General features: G+C 44.6%; 4 protein-coding genes across 4 annotated transcripts in view; all 4 read left to right on the top strand.

The window, feature by feature from the left end:
* LOC126556384 (uncharacterized) overlaps positions 1 to 17,074 on the top strand; it is a 258,686-nt gene that overhangs the window by 58,207 nt on the left and 183,405 nt on the right. The window lies entirely within an intron of this gene.
* Positions 1 to 17,074, top strand: part of LOC126567400 (caspase-1-like) — a gene marked incomplete at its 5' end in the record, with an annotated part of 178,948 nt that overhangs the window by 32,487 nt on the left and 129,387 nt on the right. The window lies entirely within an intron of this gene.
* LOC126556257 (proteasome subunit beta type-5-like) overlaps positions 1 to 17,074 on the top strand; it is a 375,585-nt gene that overhangs the window by 353,264 nt on the left and 5,247 nt on the right. The window lies entirely within an intron of this gene.
* On the top strand, positions 10,487 to 15,523 carry LOC126568765 (protein artichoke). Its single transcript, XM_050225373.1, has 4 exons — positions 10,487 to 10,731; positions 10,806 to 13,056; positions 13,127 to 13,505; positions 13,578 to 15,523. The coding sequence occupies exons 1-4, from the start codon at positions 10,499 to 10,501 to the stop codon at positions 15,521 to 15,523; spliced, it is 4,809 nt and encodes a 1,602-aa protein (XP_050081330.1). The 5' UTR covers positions 10,487 to 10,498.

The raw sequence follows: 17,074 nt of genomic DNA, 5'->3' as shown, positions 1-17,074 counted from the left end.
CGTTCTCGTACGTCAAGAGGTGATCTAGCACGGAGCGATTTTGCCGGGGCGTAAATGTTGATGGCAGAGAGCAGCGCCGGCGAATCGATGCGATTGTCAAGTACACCTGCGGCAAAAAGTCTCTGCGCGTTACAATTCTGCTGTTTCAGCGACTCCAGGCCAAGTAACGCAGAACGTCCATTGTAGTCCACCTGGACAATCCAGTCACGCAGCGCAAACCGTGTAAATTTACGCTGGATGGAATCCAGGCGAATCAATGAGCGTGCTGATATGGACCACCACGCCCCGGATGAATATTCCACAACAGACCGAACTAACGAGCAGTACAGCATCTTAACAGCAATCGGGTCGGTAAGATCGCGCGCAAGCTTCTTCAGAATGCCAACTAGTTGATTACCCTTAGCGATGATGTGCTCTAGCTGGTCATGAAAGCTCAACTTATCGTCAAGAAGCACTCCAAGATCTCTGACGCAGCTTTTACGGACAAGCGCAGTGTCGTTAGTGGTATACGTGCAGATTAAGGGATTACGCTTTCTGGCAAACGTAACCACAACGAACTTGTCGACGCATATCTCCAAGCAATTCGTACAGCACCAGTACTGGAACGCGCTGAGAGCATTCTGGACATGCAGCTGATCTTCCTGGTTGCGTACCGGTTGGTACAATTTAGCGTTATCCGCGTAAAGCAGGTGGCTGTCAGGAGGAAGCACACGTGTGACGTCGTTCAGGAATATTACGAAGAGAAGCGGACCAAGGTTGCTCCCTTGTGGTACTCCTGAAGACCGGTCGATGCTTCGAGAGGTTTGGTCCCCCATCTTCACTCGATACGAACGGTTGGTGAGGTAGGACCGCATCCAGTTCAGCATTTGTCTCGAAAGGCCAAGAACCTGAAGCTTGGCGAGCAGCAACGAATGCGGAACACTCTCAAAAGCTGCCTTGATGTCCGTATAAATCGCATCCATTTGAAGGCCTGTATCGATGGTTTTGTGGCAGGTGCTGATAAACTCAAGCAGATTGGTGGAAGTCGAACGCTTGAGGACAACCCCGTGCTGAGCGGTGCTGAGGAAGTTTTAGGCAGCAGCAAGCAGAGAATCGTACATGAGCAGCTCGAAGATTTTTGCGTTGTTAGTCGCGTTTGATTTGTCGTCTTTCTTGTGTACCGGAAATAGCCACGAGGTTTTCCAACAGCCCCGTTAAACACCCAATCTCAAAGATTCCCGAAAAATTGAGACTAATAGGGGGGCAACAGAGGTGGCACAGCGTTTCAGTATGGACGGTAGAATGCCATCTGGACCCGGAGCGATTAGTCACAGTTTAAGGCCTCAGGATTCAACGACCTTTTTCTTTCGTACAGATTCTGATATATCAATACATTTTGATCAAATCAAAATGTACAAATCAAAATTTACAGAAATCAAAATTAATACAGATTTTGATTTCTGTATACCTCGTCATCATTGTCCATTCTATTCTATCAAACACAAATCACCCACACACAGAATTCTAGTGCTTATTTACTAATCCAGCGACATCCAAGAAACAACAACAATGTTAACAATGTTTATGACCTCTAATGTCTTTCTTTTATGTAAAAACCCACGGAAATGAGTAACTTTCTTTAACTGCTAAACACGTCATCATATGCAACCAAGGTCGGTAGTACGAAGCGTTTGGAAAATAAAATCCCGACTGTATTAATATATTATGCATGAAAAAAACCAAACCTGTTGAAAGTTCACATCTCTTTGGTCACGGTATCTGAGTTGATGACTGTTGCAGATAAGAAACTGAAGTCTTATCACCTAGTTTGAATCATTTGCCAAACTACTTTCATCGTTTCAGTTCCTTTTCAATTCTATAAATTTGATAATAGAAAAATATCTCCTTGAAATTGGAAATAATAGATAAATAAAGCAACTACTGCTTTATACTGCTACTACTACTAATGCTACTAATCATATTCATAAACCCATTGGCAACTTCCCGTTGGTCCTACCAACTTATGCTGCTCATCTCTGATCAGCATTTATGATCGTTGTAACGCAATAGTGAATGGTTTCCATGGCCAGTGACGCCTGTTGACGGGGTAGGGAACAGGAAGGGATTTCTGGTGGCGATTCGCAATCGTTTCATTGTGTTCCTTCGCCATTCGATTCAAAGATACCGAACCTAACCATCCATCCATCCATCTAAACCCATCTCTATTCAAACCATCCCCAAGCGCTGGTAGCTTCAACGCTGCTACTGGCTGCTGCGGTACGAAAGAGGCAGCTTCTCCTTCAACCGTGGAAATGTAATTCGTCGTCTGCAGTGTGGTGGTGGTTATTGGCGATGGTACGCAGTGGAGGATTTTTCCGGGCGTATAGAAGACGTGTACCGTCTGTACGCGCGTATGTGTTAGTGGGTGGCATAGAGAGGGAAGCTTTGTAATGAAAAGCCCTCTATTGCACGGCATGGGGCTGCATTTTACACAATACAACCTACCCGAACGGAATCGAGCTTCAGCTCAGACATCATCGGATGCTCCTTGTGAACGGATCGTGCGTGGTGGATCTTTGCGGACGTGAATTGTGTACGCTGTGTGCAAAAGTGTTGTGAAAATAAGAATTGGAAAATTTAAAATCCCAGTGTGTTTTCCGTGTTCGTTCTCTGCTGGCCGTTTTGGTGATTGATCGAGCTACTTTCAACGGTGATCGGCAGAAGGGTGCAGTTGCGAAAGTGAGTCACACGACACGCAATCATCGCAATAAATTGTATATGTGCATCATAATTCTCACCAATTTGCGTAACAAAAATTGTTGGTTTTGCGTGCAAGCAGTAAACCGCACGTGCTCAAACGAGACTGTGAAAACAAAATAATTTAAGCAGCTAGAAGTGGTGCAATAAGTTTGATGAAAAAGGTCACTGAATTATTATGATCGTTAATTTACAAAAAAAAGAAAGATTTTGTTCTAACCTTAACCTGTGAAAATGTGAGTGAAGAAAATCTACATCACGAAAAGCTCATCACAGCCAGTGCAAGCGGGAGCGTGCGTTCCGTCCACTTCTTTCCAGTGAAAAAAGAATACAAACGGTTGGAAAGTGATCAGTGAACAGTGAAATTTTACGATCCCGACGAAGAAAGTGATGTGTGCCCACTGCTAGCGAGTTTTGTTTTAGTTTTGCTTTTTGCGTATTTAAAATTCCAGCCTTTTTGGTTGTTGTGGTGCTTTGGTATGTTGGTCAGCTTCTGGTTACTGGCCGGGCTGCTTGAGAGCAGCTGTTGGAGTGTAGAAATTACTGAATTAAGAAATAATTAAACTAATAATAAACCATCAATCTGTTTCACCTGTGCCGGTTGTGAAAGGTTACACAGTGAAACTGGTGGTTCGTGTCTGTGTGTGTATGTATTTTTACAGAAATCGGTTCAAAAAACAGGTCCGTAAAAGTGTATTAAAAGTGAAGAAAAGTATAAGCAGCAGAGTTTCTCACTTATCTTCAAACACGTGCTGCGTGGTCCGTGGCGTAAGTGATTTATGTGACAGTTGAGGATTACGGTGTGATAGCAGTGTACGACGCGTATCGAAAATCGGGTGGTTTATGTTTTTATAGCGTCGGTTGTAAAATTGGTTACATACTTTCTTGATACTTTTGACAACTTTTTTTTCGAACTGAATCGAAATAGGCTAGGGAACAACGATAACGATTGCGAAACGTTTAAAATTAACCTCCTGCTGAATGCGTTGCCTTTGACATCGCTCTCCGTATCTAATTTCTAGGGCAGTAGGAAAACTTCCCTCCGAGCTGTATTACCGTCGATAAACGACATCATATTTCATGCTCCGATACATCCATCGTAGGATATTTGCATCGTCTCGTCTTTCTCCTTGCTCTTGCTCACATCGCCCAACAAGCGCCCTTTAGAACTGGCAACAATTTGCGTACACGGTCCCCGGGGATGACACCGATTTCTTGCGATCGTTTCGGTAAACTTCTCCGACTCTGAAACACTGATGCACGCCCGGAGACTCGAGCGTACACCGGGATAGGACCGTGTAGCATTACTGCTATTACGCACAAACTATTACGAAGCGTGTCTAATAGTGCTAACCGCTAGTGGATTCCCGTAAATGGTTTAGTGTCTCTTCGCCGTCTCAACTAGAGCAGTGGCAACAGGTGCACACGCGCAAGTACACCATCTAATGATGATAAAGTACGGTAACTTTATTTTTTGGAGCGATTAGCACGAACTGGTTCGTTTGGGATGCGTGCCATGATGATAAACCGCATAAATGGAGTATGACAAAATGGCGTTCGAAACAGTCGACTGTCTCTCCTTTCCGGAAACTGTCACCTAACTTTGTTAAGTAACACGATCAACTTTTTTTCCTCTTTCTTTTCTTGCTTTTTTTTTTTGTACATGTTGTTTAATTATGTATTCGACTGTGAATAAAAGTAACAGTCTTTTTTGTTGTTGTTGTTGCTTTGTTGCTAAAATGCACATGAAAGTGGAGTCGCCTTCCGCGATCTTCCCATCTCGATCGAATGTGACCAACCGTACCGTTTTTGGCTGGGATCGTACCGTACCGACGGCGAGCTTGTTCACGCCTCGCCAAACACCTTACAACGGTGGCGCAAACTGCGTGTTAAGGCTACCCCTCGAATAAAATGCCCCAAAACGCCAGATTCACTCTCAATGGCAATTGTTTTCTCGTAACGCGTTTGCTAGACGAAAAGTAGCTGACAGACGAAGCATTTCTTTGGCTTGATAGGACGGAGCACTTCCCGGACGCCCTCTGCCAGCGAACAGCCGTTTAGGTCCGATTTGCGAACTTCTCGGTGAGCTCGGTCTTCGATCGTCCTACCGTACCGGGCATCACCGATCTAGGTTAGCAATACGAGCGAATTCACTTGGCGTGAAGGAAGCAAACACGAGAAAGGAACAGCAACAACAAAAAATCGGTCGGAAAATCCAACGAAAACGAATATTGCGCCAAACCGTACGGTACCGTCTTTCAAGGTGTCTTGCACACCCACCCACACACACACACATGCACGTGGGTGGTGTATGCGTGTGCGAGGGTGTATGTGCCCCCAGTAGTAACACCCTTGCGCAGTGGCCACAGGTAGAGTCGGGATCGGGATTCCTTCAAGCGTGACCGTCACCGCTGGGGGAAATGAAGCCTTCAAACTGGGGAAAGACGGGTTGCGGAGAGAAAAGAGAAAGAAACGAACTGCTTTTCCACATTGCATCAGATGTTGGCGTTGCGTTGGGTATGCTGGCAGGCGAGGGACATAGGACCGTACTGCATCGATCCGATGCATGATGATAGCTGTCAAAATAGCAACAAAGCCAACAGCGGAATAACGTATGTAATTGTGTTGCAAAAGCTTCTGAAAGGAGCTTAGGAGGCAAATGGGAGTTAAAAAGTGAATGTTAGATATGTGCAAATGATGTTTTACCACATAATGGTTGGAAAATATGAATAATTTGAGGTTTGAAGAGTTATCTATCGTTAGAGAATGTTTCTTGTCTGAAATAAATCTGAAATTGGCGAGAATTTTGCGAATTTATCAATTCGCATATGAATGTTTAACAAATCTAAAGTACGCCGGCGTGACTATCTAGCTACGAGTAAAATCAAGTTAAGAAAGCCAGATTTGATAGGGCAAGGATCTCTTGAGGTTAGGTATAGTAGGAAAATCATCAAGTAATGTTTTCCTTTCTCTTAACTAATTTTATGCTTCATATTCTTGACTCAACCAACAACCAGTTAGGTCATACTTGGATGCCTTGGAACACGGCACCTCCAAAGACCCCCACATTCAACTACTTGACGACATTTCTTCCTCACCCGAAATCGTTTTATGTTGGATTCCGGGTCACTCCGGAATCCACGATAACGAAAAAGCCGATCAACTTGCTAACAATCTAGAACTAAGCAACAAACTCCGTCCCATCAAGCTTCAACAACACCGCTTCATGAGAAGATACCAAATCCAGCCACATCCAACGAGTCCTTTCCCTCCTTCATATAGGTCATACCCACCCCACACACTCCTACGTCGTAGAAAAATTCAGTCCTCCACTCTGCAGCTTCTGTGGTGTTGATATCACCATTCGCCACATCATCACCGATTGCCATGGATACACGACACACCGAGTCACCTGCCAACTAGACACCAATTACACGACAATTCCCCCTATCCCCCGTCAAACTTCATCAGAATCGCCTTATTCGATTTTTACGGATCAGTCATTTATGTAGAGAAATTTAAGCAATAGTTTTAACTAATCCATTATCATATGCCATAATCGCAATAGCGTTTCATCATATTTAAGCCACACCTGCAACAGTTTTGTATTAGATTATATCACTTATTTATACAGTAGAAAGGCGAATGTAGTCTCTAAGACTCAAATCCTCTATAAATAAACGAAACAAATTAGTTAGGTCATATTAGTCTACAAGACTTCTTCTTCTTCTTCTTCTTGGCTTAACGACCTTATAAAGACCAAGCCGGCCATCGAAAGGCTTTCCTAGATTTGCTGATACCACGTAGTTAGATAGTCAGCCCACACTACGGGGGAACTGTCCAATTTATGTGCATTTTTTCAAAATATTATTGAAGGTACAGTAGAGGTAATATCGGTAAAATGACTCCAGCACAGCAACAAATCCACATTATTGGTTTTGTTGGGCTGTTCGTAAATTACAAGCCTCAATATGTAAAATTGTGTACATGTGGTGAAAATAATGTTTGCAATCAGTCATTAAGTATCAGCTTGTGCGAGTAAGCTCAGGAAAACACAGAAATCTTGAATAAAATGTCTTAGAGCTTAAGCAAAGTACATAGGGAGGACAAGAATTATTGCCAATATTTCTGGATTTCGTTTTATTCTTGAGCGACCTGCGCGAGTGACTAAGAATAAGTGACTTGAGTGACTAAGAATTGAAATTAGTTTACAATCTAATACGGTTCAAAGACAGTTACTTCTCCGAAGCGTTAAAAGGAGTATCTGATCCTAGGGGAGCTTCCTTGTCTAAATGATAGGATTTATTGTTAGCCAGGCTCGGGTATTAGATTGGTTTTCTCTTATCAGGAGTGACCGCAGTTCTACGCTTCAAGAATAGTGTTGTGTCTTGGGTTTAGGGTGTCCGAGTTGTTTGTATTAATCATTGCATTTCAGACACAAACGAATACTACAATTTATTAGACCTATTAAAATTAACGCACGAACCGCACGCAACACACCGAACGCTTCGCTATCTTCAAACTGAGTTTTAGAATCCCTTTCTACCTGGTCGCTTATAGATTGCGCGCTGACCCGATCCTGCGGTCAGCGCCCTAGGACACTCACTCACACATCATGCACACATCACGCACCTGACAATTGCTTGCCAAAGCTGAGTGTCTGTCAGTGCGTAGCTCCAACGCATCAGGTTGCACCATAACAAATAGCTCAATGGTTAGCGATTCCTAATACTCGACACTGTATCGTCGTACATAAAAAATGTTCCCAAGGACGATTCATTGTGAATAATTCATCCATCAAACTATTAGTCGAATTGAACTCAGTCGGGGTTTCGACTCACAGCAATACCATAATAATCGGTGAAAAAAAAATTACTACGAAAGTACACTACACCAGATTACAGGAAACATGCGATACGACTTACGGTAGAAACGCTGTTTGATGTTGGTTTGTCAGCAGGACACAGCTACAAGGACGCAACAACCTTCGTCCTACGTTCCTGGCAAGATCGACACATTCATAGCGAACGTCTTCATAGTGACATTAGAACATGAATTTTTGACAAAGTGAGGCTGTTTTTTAATTTCTTTTCCAAGTAGTCAATTGTGCTGTTTCTTCTTTCATCTTAATTAATTTTAAGGCGGTTCGCTGTTATAAAGAATATGTACTTCAACGTACTCTTGCATACTTTTTACATTAATCTAGCAGTATATCATCAACATGCAATTGCTTGAAAGAAGAGATGAATGAGGATTATACTGATAATACGAAGGCTGACAATAAAGTAAGGTCTCCAACGCTGCAAATTCGCCGGATCACGCGTTAGGCGAAATCTGGCAACACCGCCGTGTTCCTTGGTTCCCCCACTACCACTTTGATGCTGGGTGAGGCTTCCCCGACCGCTCAGTCTTGGCTGAGCAGCCGTCAACGATGGGGGTACCCCTCGCGTCAGCGTCCAAGTGCGAATTGCGTTCTGTTTTTTGAGTGCGAAAAAGGTGCCACCTATTGAAATCCATCGTCAACTAGTTGAAGTTTACGGGGAAAAGTGTATGGACATAAAAAACGTCCGTTAGTAGAGCCGCGAGTTCAATTCCGGGCGCACTAATGTTCACGACGAGGAGAGAAGTGGCCGACCCTTGGGGCGTTACCCTTGACCTGCTCAAGAAATTTGGCTGGGACATCATCGATCACCCTCCCTATAGTCCCGACGTGGCCCCAAGTGACAACCACATGTTCTTCGCCCTGAAAAAACATCTCGGAGGGAAGAAGTTTGAAAGTGACGCGGAGGTTCAGAAAGAGGTCAACACCTGGCTGCGCGAGGCGGACGGAGAGTGGTATTCTGCCAGCATAGACAAGTTCATCGTGCGGATGCGCAAGGTGTTGGAAAAAAATGACGATTATGTAGAAAAGTAGCCAAGACCTTGGCCTTTCCAACGGTGTATCGTTTTTTGTAAATAAATGTCATTTTCTATGAAAAAACAAATTGGAGACCTTACTTTATTGTCAGCCCTCGTACGTTCGTTCGGTAAAACTCTAATAAAATATAAATAAAAAATATAATTATTAAATCACATCATTGCTTTCGCTATATTTCAACATTTACGCTACACTTGAACCAGAAACTAAGTCTATTATGATGATGATTTTCAATAAAAAAAACGTATTTTTTAAACATAGTTGAAGATCTAACGTTGAATGAATCAAAATATCGATTCTTAATTGAGTTTGCTATTTGTATAAAAATATGGATAAAAGGCATTGGACAATTACACACGGGACAACAATATGAGCCTATCCAAAAAATTTGAAATTCCAATATTCAAAAACTTTCAGCGGTCACAGTTGTTTTTAAATACCATTTGTCATGATTTACTAAAATATCTCTCGTTTATTCTTTTGTTGCTCAAAGATGTAAATTTTACTTCATTTTACAATTTTTATGGGAATACAGGTGCCGCCAAACATTGGTTCATTCTGGGTATGAGAGCTATAGCAATTTCTAGAACACCTAGAGATTCCTGCCTCATCAACGCAAGATTTCTTCAGACATTTAATTTTTGTTCACTTCACTTTTGAACATTTAGCCTAGTAAGAGCCTTTAAACACTTACTCTTTAAACTGAAAACGAACTTACTCTGAAATCCATCCACATGAAATTAATTTTAAACCAATTTAACAATTAACTACGCTAAAAACAAAAATCAAAATTTCATTAATCGCATTCTAAATCTTAGGAGTATTTCCACGTTTCGTACAAAGAGAAACGAAAGAGAAAAAAATTAATAATTTTACATTTTCAATGCACTCATAAAATTCCTTTAAAAAACAAAAAAAAAACAGTAATTAAATTACTCATTTTCGTATGGAAATTGTGGTATTTAAACAGCCAAACGACAGAAATCCACATTGCTGCAAAAACTGAATTCGGAAGCATGCATCAGTGATTGCCAGTGGCAGTTCCCGCGAACATAAATAAGCTTGTCTTGTCAAGCCACGATGGTACATGATTGCGGAACTATGCGTCTTAAATCATTTGAATGACCACTCTTGACGCTGCGCTGTTGATGCGGGGTTCGTCGCTTCAAGTCTTCCTCGCTCGGTGTTACCGAGATTCGGTAAGGTGATAGTTGCCACCGTCTTGTCTTACGTAATCGTGTTCCCAATCTCGAAACCTCCCGGGGCGCGATGCAATGTCAACAATGAGGCCCATGTTCTGCCCTCCCGTTAGTAGGGGTGCTTGCCACGGAGCAAATTCACTTTCGGCTACTTGACCTTGGTCAATGGAATTGCCGGTGGAAGTGTTGGGGTGCGTAGCGTTGTTGGTGGTATTTTCATACTCTTTTTCACTTCCTCGAGACGAATTCTCAGCTAAAAATCCGTGACCGGTAGCTTTGTTGGTGGTCAACGAACCCTACGAAAATTATGCACAAACGATGGATTCTGTGAGGTGCGTTCCGGTCATTCGTGTCAGGTTTTAGTGTTTAGTACTCGGACAAAGCGAGGGCAATTCGTTATGCTTGTTTAGTTGTGACTAAGCATGAATAAGTTGAATCCGACAGGCGTACAAACATGTAATGAATTCTTTCTCGACCCTTACACTACACGATGTATGGTCTTTTTAAACGAAATTGAGCAAACATATCTTTAAAACTGTTTTTCTTCGGCAGACAAGGTACACGGTAAAGGAAAGTGAAACTCGCTAAGAAAATGACCTTCCACTCCATTCGCTAACCAATGGAGTGCACTGTCTCTGAAATCGAGATGTCAGAACCGACCAGAGTTTCGTTTCGGATTCGTTCTAAAGAAATGATGCCAACCTTACGTACAAAGTGTTATTCAAGACGGTTATGGAAGATGAACCATTTCACCTGTTTGCTGCTGGCTTTGTGGTGCATTGTAACGATGGTGAGTGCACAACGGGATACGATATGTCCTCCGCAGGACATTATACTACCATGCAGATGTTCACAGCGTGGCAGTGAAGTACAGATATGGTAAGAATCGTCAACATTCTGAGCATCTTCCTATTCCTTTTTCTAACATCTTGCTCCATGATTGTTTCCTCAAGGTGTTCGCATAGTGATTTACCGCGAGTTTTGATGGGTTTGAAGGCCGTCTCGAAGTCAATCATACGACCCATCGATGAGCTAATTCTGGAGAACAATTTTCTGCCATCGCTGCCCGGACGAACATTTGCACCGCTTAACATTCTTCGACTGATGCTGCGTCACAATGGGCTGGAGCGTCTTTCGAACGGATGGCTCAACGACCTAGACAAAAGTCTGGTAGAGATCTTCATAGTGGAGCGTAACCTGCGCAGCATTCCAGTGGATAGTTTGACCGGCTTGCGCAAACTGGAAGCGGTCACGATACAGAGTGAAAACCTTAAGCGTCTTCCTGACTTTTCCGGTCTTCCGAAGCTGCGGTACATAAACGTGCAGAGTGGATCGTTAATTGAGCTAGCGCCGCAGTACTTCCGCGATTTGGCCAATCTCGAGACGTTGCACGTGACGGGAAGCGGTAGCCTAAACCGACTCGAGGCGGGCTTGTTTAACGATCTGCCCAAACTGAATCTGATTAACCTCTCGGAGAATGGCATCAGCTGGGTACATCTACGAACGTTCGTGGGATTACCTTCGCTTAAAACGCTTCAACTGTCGGCCAATAAAATTACGGATGCTGGAATGATCGGACGAGCGGTCAAGGACATTCATAATCTACAGGTACTGCGCATGGATCGTAACATGATATCGAAGCTGAGCGAAGGTAGTTTCGTCGATTTGCCCTCACTGAAGGAACTCTATCTGAACGATAACGGTATAACGGAAATTTTTCACGGTGCATTCCACCGGACGCCCAGCCTGAAGCTGGTCCATCTCGAGAACAACTACTTGCGGCGTGTTCATCCCGAATCCTTCCTGCAGGCATCGGGCAGTGGCGTTGAAATGATGCACCTGCAGCAGAACGAGATCGGTCGCGTGGAAGAGCTACGATCACTGCTAGATGCGTTACCGATGTTGCGCTTTCTCGATCTGAGCTACAACAAGCTAGAAGCGATTCCTTTCGGTGCACTGCGAGGTCATGGAACGTTGGAGCAGCTGCACCTCAACCAGAACCGCATCCGAATGATCGAACGGGACGCTTTCATGGCGATGCCTGGATTGCGTGAGCTTCGGTTGCAGAACAACTCACTGCACGATCAACTACCGATGCCATTCTGGAACCTTCCCGGCTTGAAAGGCATAGACATATCGTACAACAATTTCCGCCGCATGGATCCAAATTTGCTGGTGGGTGTTCCGTCTCTCCGACGACTGGACATCAGTGGCAACACACTGTCCGTTATTGATGCGGGTGCGTTTACCCACACGCCGATGCTGGAGACGGTCAACATTTCGTTCAACGAACTGACGCTCATCCATTCCGCTACGTTTCGTGACCTGAACCACATGTTTGAGCTTGACGCCGGGAACAATCATTTGCAGGAATTCATCCCGGGTTTACCGGTGGCGGTCGAGAGAGTCAATTTGCATGGTAATAAAATTTCCCAACTACCACCACCGACCACTGCGAGCCAGCTGTGGGATCTGCCGAACTTGCGCATGCTGGACATAAGCAGCAACCAGCTCACACGTTTGCCACGGGCTGTCTTCAAACCGACACCACAGCTGCGTGTTCTCAGTCTAGCGCGCAATGAGCTTCAATCGGTCGATGATGGGAGTCTTTCAGGATTGGGTCGTTTGGAGGTGTTGAACCTACAGGATAATCGAGTACTGGCTCTGCACGAACGATGCTTTAGCCCGCTTGAAAATCTACGCGAGCTTAATTTGCAGGGCAATCGGATCGAGGTGCTGGTAGATAATCTGCTCGACAGTAACGCCCTGCTCGAACAGTTCGATGCTTCACGGAACAGCATTGTGGAGATATCACCGAAAGCTTTTCGCAACAGTCGTTCCCTGCAAACACTGGACCTTTCGTCGAACCAGCTGCGTGACTTGCCGGAATCTTTGTCCGGACTTACGGAGCTCCGTGAGCTGGATGTAAGCTTCAACCAACTGACGGAACTGTCTCCGAATGTGCTGGTGTCCTGGCGCAATCTGGAAGAGTTGAAGGTGTCCAACAACAAGGTGAACCAATTGCATCAGGGATCGTTACGAAACTTGCCGTTGCTACAGTATCTGGATCTTTCGAGCAACGAACTGACGCTGCTGGAGCATGGTTCGTTGAGAAATTTACCCGAACTACAGGAACTCGTACTAGCGGACAACAAGCTGACGGAGCTGAAAGATCGTGTGTTTGAAGATCTTCCCAATTTGCAGGTGAGCGAAATTGCTTGGTGATTGAGCCAAGCATTGGAAGGAAACTAATGAGCTTTGTGCTTCTTTTCAGGCCGTACATTTACAACAAAACAACTTGCGCTACATTTCCCCGTACAGCTTTTATCGTTCGCCTTCGATTGTGTACCTCAACCTGTCAGCGAATCAATTCCGCAGTCTCGATAGCGTTGGGCTGCGCAGTGTTCGAAACCTGGAAGTGCTCGATCTGACTGGAAACAGCATACGGAAGATCACGCCGAGCCCTCTGCGTGGGCTGGATTGGTTGGTGGAATTGAAGCTGGACAACAATAAAATCTGTGGAATTCAGGGCGAACCGTTTGCCACAATGCCACGATTGCGCGTGCTGAGTATGCGCAACAATCAGATGTCACGTGTCCCGGAACCGATCTTTCGAAGTTTGCGTACAAACATTGCCATACTTGATGTGGATGGTAAGTGTGAAGGATCCGTGTAATGAATCGATTAGATGGCAATTGAGCTTGATTTTTTCTGTGTCTTTTTAGGTAATCCTTTGGATTGTAGTTGCGAGATGCTTTGGTATATGGCATGGTTACAGGAAAGCCGTAGTCTCTATCCGGGTCCTCGCTGTAGAGATGGAAAAATGTTGCTGGACATGCGTTTGTCGCGTACCGATTGTCAGTCGGGAGCACGAACGGCACCAGGCCATCATGGTGAACATCCGCTAACAAATGATCATGGAGATGTGTTTGTACGTGCGCTCGACTACGATGAGTGTGGCGGTTCGGAAAATTATGAGGTACCACCAGGACCATCACCTCCATACCGTCCAGGATCTCCGTCTCCAGGTGATAGTGACTATTTCTACGACCAGTATGTTGATTATCCAAACGCACTGAACGATACTCGTTTGGCAAATGGACAGCGTTTCAACAACACTCCTTTTGTGGAGGATCCTCAGCAGGATCGACGAAACTTCACTTCAAACTTTGTCGATTTTAACAACAACAAGTTTAACCAGTTTCAGCGTCCTCCTCCGGGTGTACCACCTCCAGCAGGAGCGCAAGATTCTGGTTCACCGTTTACCTTCTTTGGACTACCGATACCGAGTCTTAATATTGGTAAAATGTTCGGTGGTGCAGGTCGAAATGCGAACAATCGAGCATCGGGCGGAACACGTGGAAAGGGTCGCGTTCAGGTGTACAAGCAAGGCGAACCGGAACAAAGTATCATCTATCGGAATGATGGCGTCAAGACAGACACGGCGGTCACTCTCAAAACTCCCTCAGATCCGCTGGACAAAAATGCCGGTGCTACAAATGAAAACAACCTGTTCTACCGTCCCTACTTCCAAACCTCCTTCCGGCAGCCGCAGGCTCCGGTGGATGTGCAGAAAGGTGGCTTTACACCGATGCTTCCGGGAACGGTTGGTGGATTTACTCCCATCACTGATCCGACGCTGAAGGTTATCAATCAAAACTACACTCATGAAGCACCAGGCAAGTGGCCAACGGAATTTAACGAGCGTGTTCCACTGGTAACGGAACCAACGCGCTATTTGCAGCAGAATAAATTTGAGGCTACCATCAAACCATCCCACAACAGTGCACCTTATTTCGTCGACGGGATAACACATCACATTTCGGGTAAACAGGAAGCTGCTCCACCGGCGGTTCTTCCAAAACCGACGAATGGTGATGAAAAGTTGGAGATTAATGGTGGACAGCGAAACAATGCTAGTGCTGCGTTTCCTCCTCACTCGGAAATGGAAGAGGACGATGATGATGGTGAATCGACGGACGACGAGGAGGAACCTGGAGATGATGAAGATATTGATGGCGGACCCAACGAATCCGAAACAAACCCACAAGGAGGATCACAGCATGCCGATAACGAGCTAACTACACGTCTCTCGATAGAACTAGCTACACCGACCATCGGTTCCACGATCGGCAGTAGCTTCAACAAGGCGTACACGACACCAAACCCAACGATCCGTGATTTGGCGCGAACACCTACCCGAGAGTTTTACGACAGTTCAAGCAATACGCCATCGTCGTTGTCAGCATTGATTGCGCCCGGATCGCAACATAGACCACCGGTCGGAAAATCAACTATCGAAAAAGTGCCCGCACCGGTCTCATCCACCGTAACACCATACTTCCCCAATACAACGCCCGGAATGCCTCATCGCGTGGTGCCTAAGATCGAAACGGACAGTGGAGATCGTCATTTCGGTTCACCGAACATCATCGATCTTTCCCCATCCAGTCACCACCATTCCGATGTGGACAGTGTGAACGAGATACGGAAGCGCGAGGACATGGATTGGTACTTTGCCAACTACAACCACACGCAGCACTATGATTTCGATGAGCTCGAAATCAACAGCTTCCGGAGTGTGGGAGTGATGGTAAAAGGTGGAGCTATCGTGTCGCTGGTGGCCATCCATACGATTGTACGATTGCGGCGAGTATTATTTTTAGGCTAAAAGCTCTGGAAGAGCGACGGGACAAGCGAAATGGGGTTGGGATCAAAGATTTCACGGGAAGCTAGGCTCCGCCAAAGGGAATACAAAGTGTTTGCTGAACGTAAGGAATGGCGTAGGGAGGGCATTGTTTTAAAGGTGAATTCAGGGGAAAAACTTCTCTTTTTGCCTTCTTATTTGTTTTAGATTTACTGTAGCTAACAAAACAATACGTTAGCGATTTGTTTCCGTCGGCAAACATTGCAAGTAAATGAATCTATTGTAAAATGTTATCAGTCACCATCTGGCTCCGTTTGGACGTTACCGAAATCGTGCAGGGAGATTGATTTTCTGTATTGTTTAAAGTTTTAGAATTAAATAAAAATGAAGCTGCACATACACAAACCAACATAATTATTTCTTCTTCTTTTTGGCCTGGTCAGGGTTGAGCACGTCGCTTAGACATGCCCAGAACTATCGGAAACTCGGTCTAGGGCCACTATCTTCCCACCACGGATGCATCCGATCTCCAATAGGTTTAACTCGACTTGATCCAGTCAACGGACTCGCTGTACTTCTACGCCTCGTGCCGAAAGGGTCGCTGACGAGCAGTTAGTTGTTGCTCGGCATAGACATTGAAATGACACTAATAAACTAACGTACAAGATACATTGTACATAAAACATACAGAACAAGTAACAGATAATGACTAAAATTAAACATCGGTCTCAGCTCTTTCATGTCTCGACGGACTTCAATGCGCTGAGGCTATCTGTAAATATAAAATACTGATCAGGATGATTCACGCTTTTAATGAGAAAAGGGTGAAAGATAGCAGCCAGCCCAGCTACATACATATATAAAGCACGGCTGTCTAAACTTGTGGAAGGCTTCGGTGGATATGTTGAATACACCCTTCTCCAAAGAGAATCCGTCGGTATAGAACTGATGACGATTTGGATGGCCATACTTATCAACAATTTCGTGTTTGTTGATAAGTATGGTAACAAATCAATTTGGAATGTTCTTCGAGTCCTCTCGCATGGAGGTGTCGACTACTAAAAGCAAATTGTAAGACTCTGGTAAAGTGGCGTGGTTTATTCATCTTGTGGTATTGGCTTGCCTGTAAAGATACAAAATTCTGAAATAAATTCAAGATTTTGAAGTTGAAGCCTGCCTCCAGTAGAGATTTGAAATTGTTAATCGCTCGTGAGATGGATACGGTACATCTCAGTAGAAGGCGAAGCGATAGCTGCAAAAACCGTAGTTCTATCGGCATCATATCAACGGTTCATACTGCCCAGATCAATCCTAAGACAACATGCAGGTACATGCTCGTTGCATATGCGTCATGGTTGCCCAATGGAAGCAGACGCAACCGTATTCCAAGACGGATAGAATCGATTTCTTATACAGTCGCAGAAGGTCTGATGGGTTTGCACCCCACCGTATCCTGTGACTGTTCGGAGGAAATTGATTCTTTTGGCACACTTTTTTGCCAGTTGTTCTATGTGTGATCTCCATATACTCTTATTAACAAACTAAACGCGTGGGCATCTTGAAGTTTGGGCCATT

Source organism: Anopheles maculipalpis, chromosome 2RL (genome assembly GCF_943734695.1).
Source record: "Anopheles maculipalpis chromosome 2RL, idAnoMacuDA_375_x, whole genome shotgun sequence".
NCBI lineage: Eukaryota > Metazoa > Arthropoda > Insecta > Diptera > Culicidae > Anopheles > Anopheles maculipalpis.
This window is presented reverse-complemented; position numbering and strand designations above follow the sequence as displayed.

Bases quoted from the DNA above. Each gene is read 5' to 3' on its own strand.
- LOC126568765 (XM_050225373.1), top strand. From the start codon at position 10,499: ATGTCAGAACCGACCAGAGTTTCGTTTCGGATTCGTTCTAAAGAAATG. The intron at 10,732-10,805 runs GTAAGAATCGTC...TGTTTCCTCAAG, and splicing joins GGCAGTGAAGTACAGATATG to GTGTTCGCATAGTGATTTAC. The intron at 13,506-13,577 runs GTAAGTGTGAAG...GTGTCTTTTTAG, and splicing joins TGCCATACTTGATGTGGATG to GTAATCCTTTGGATTGTAGT.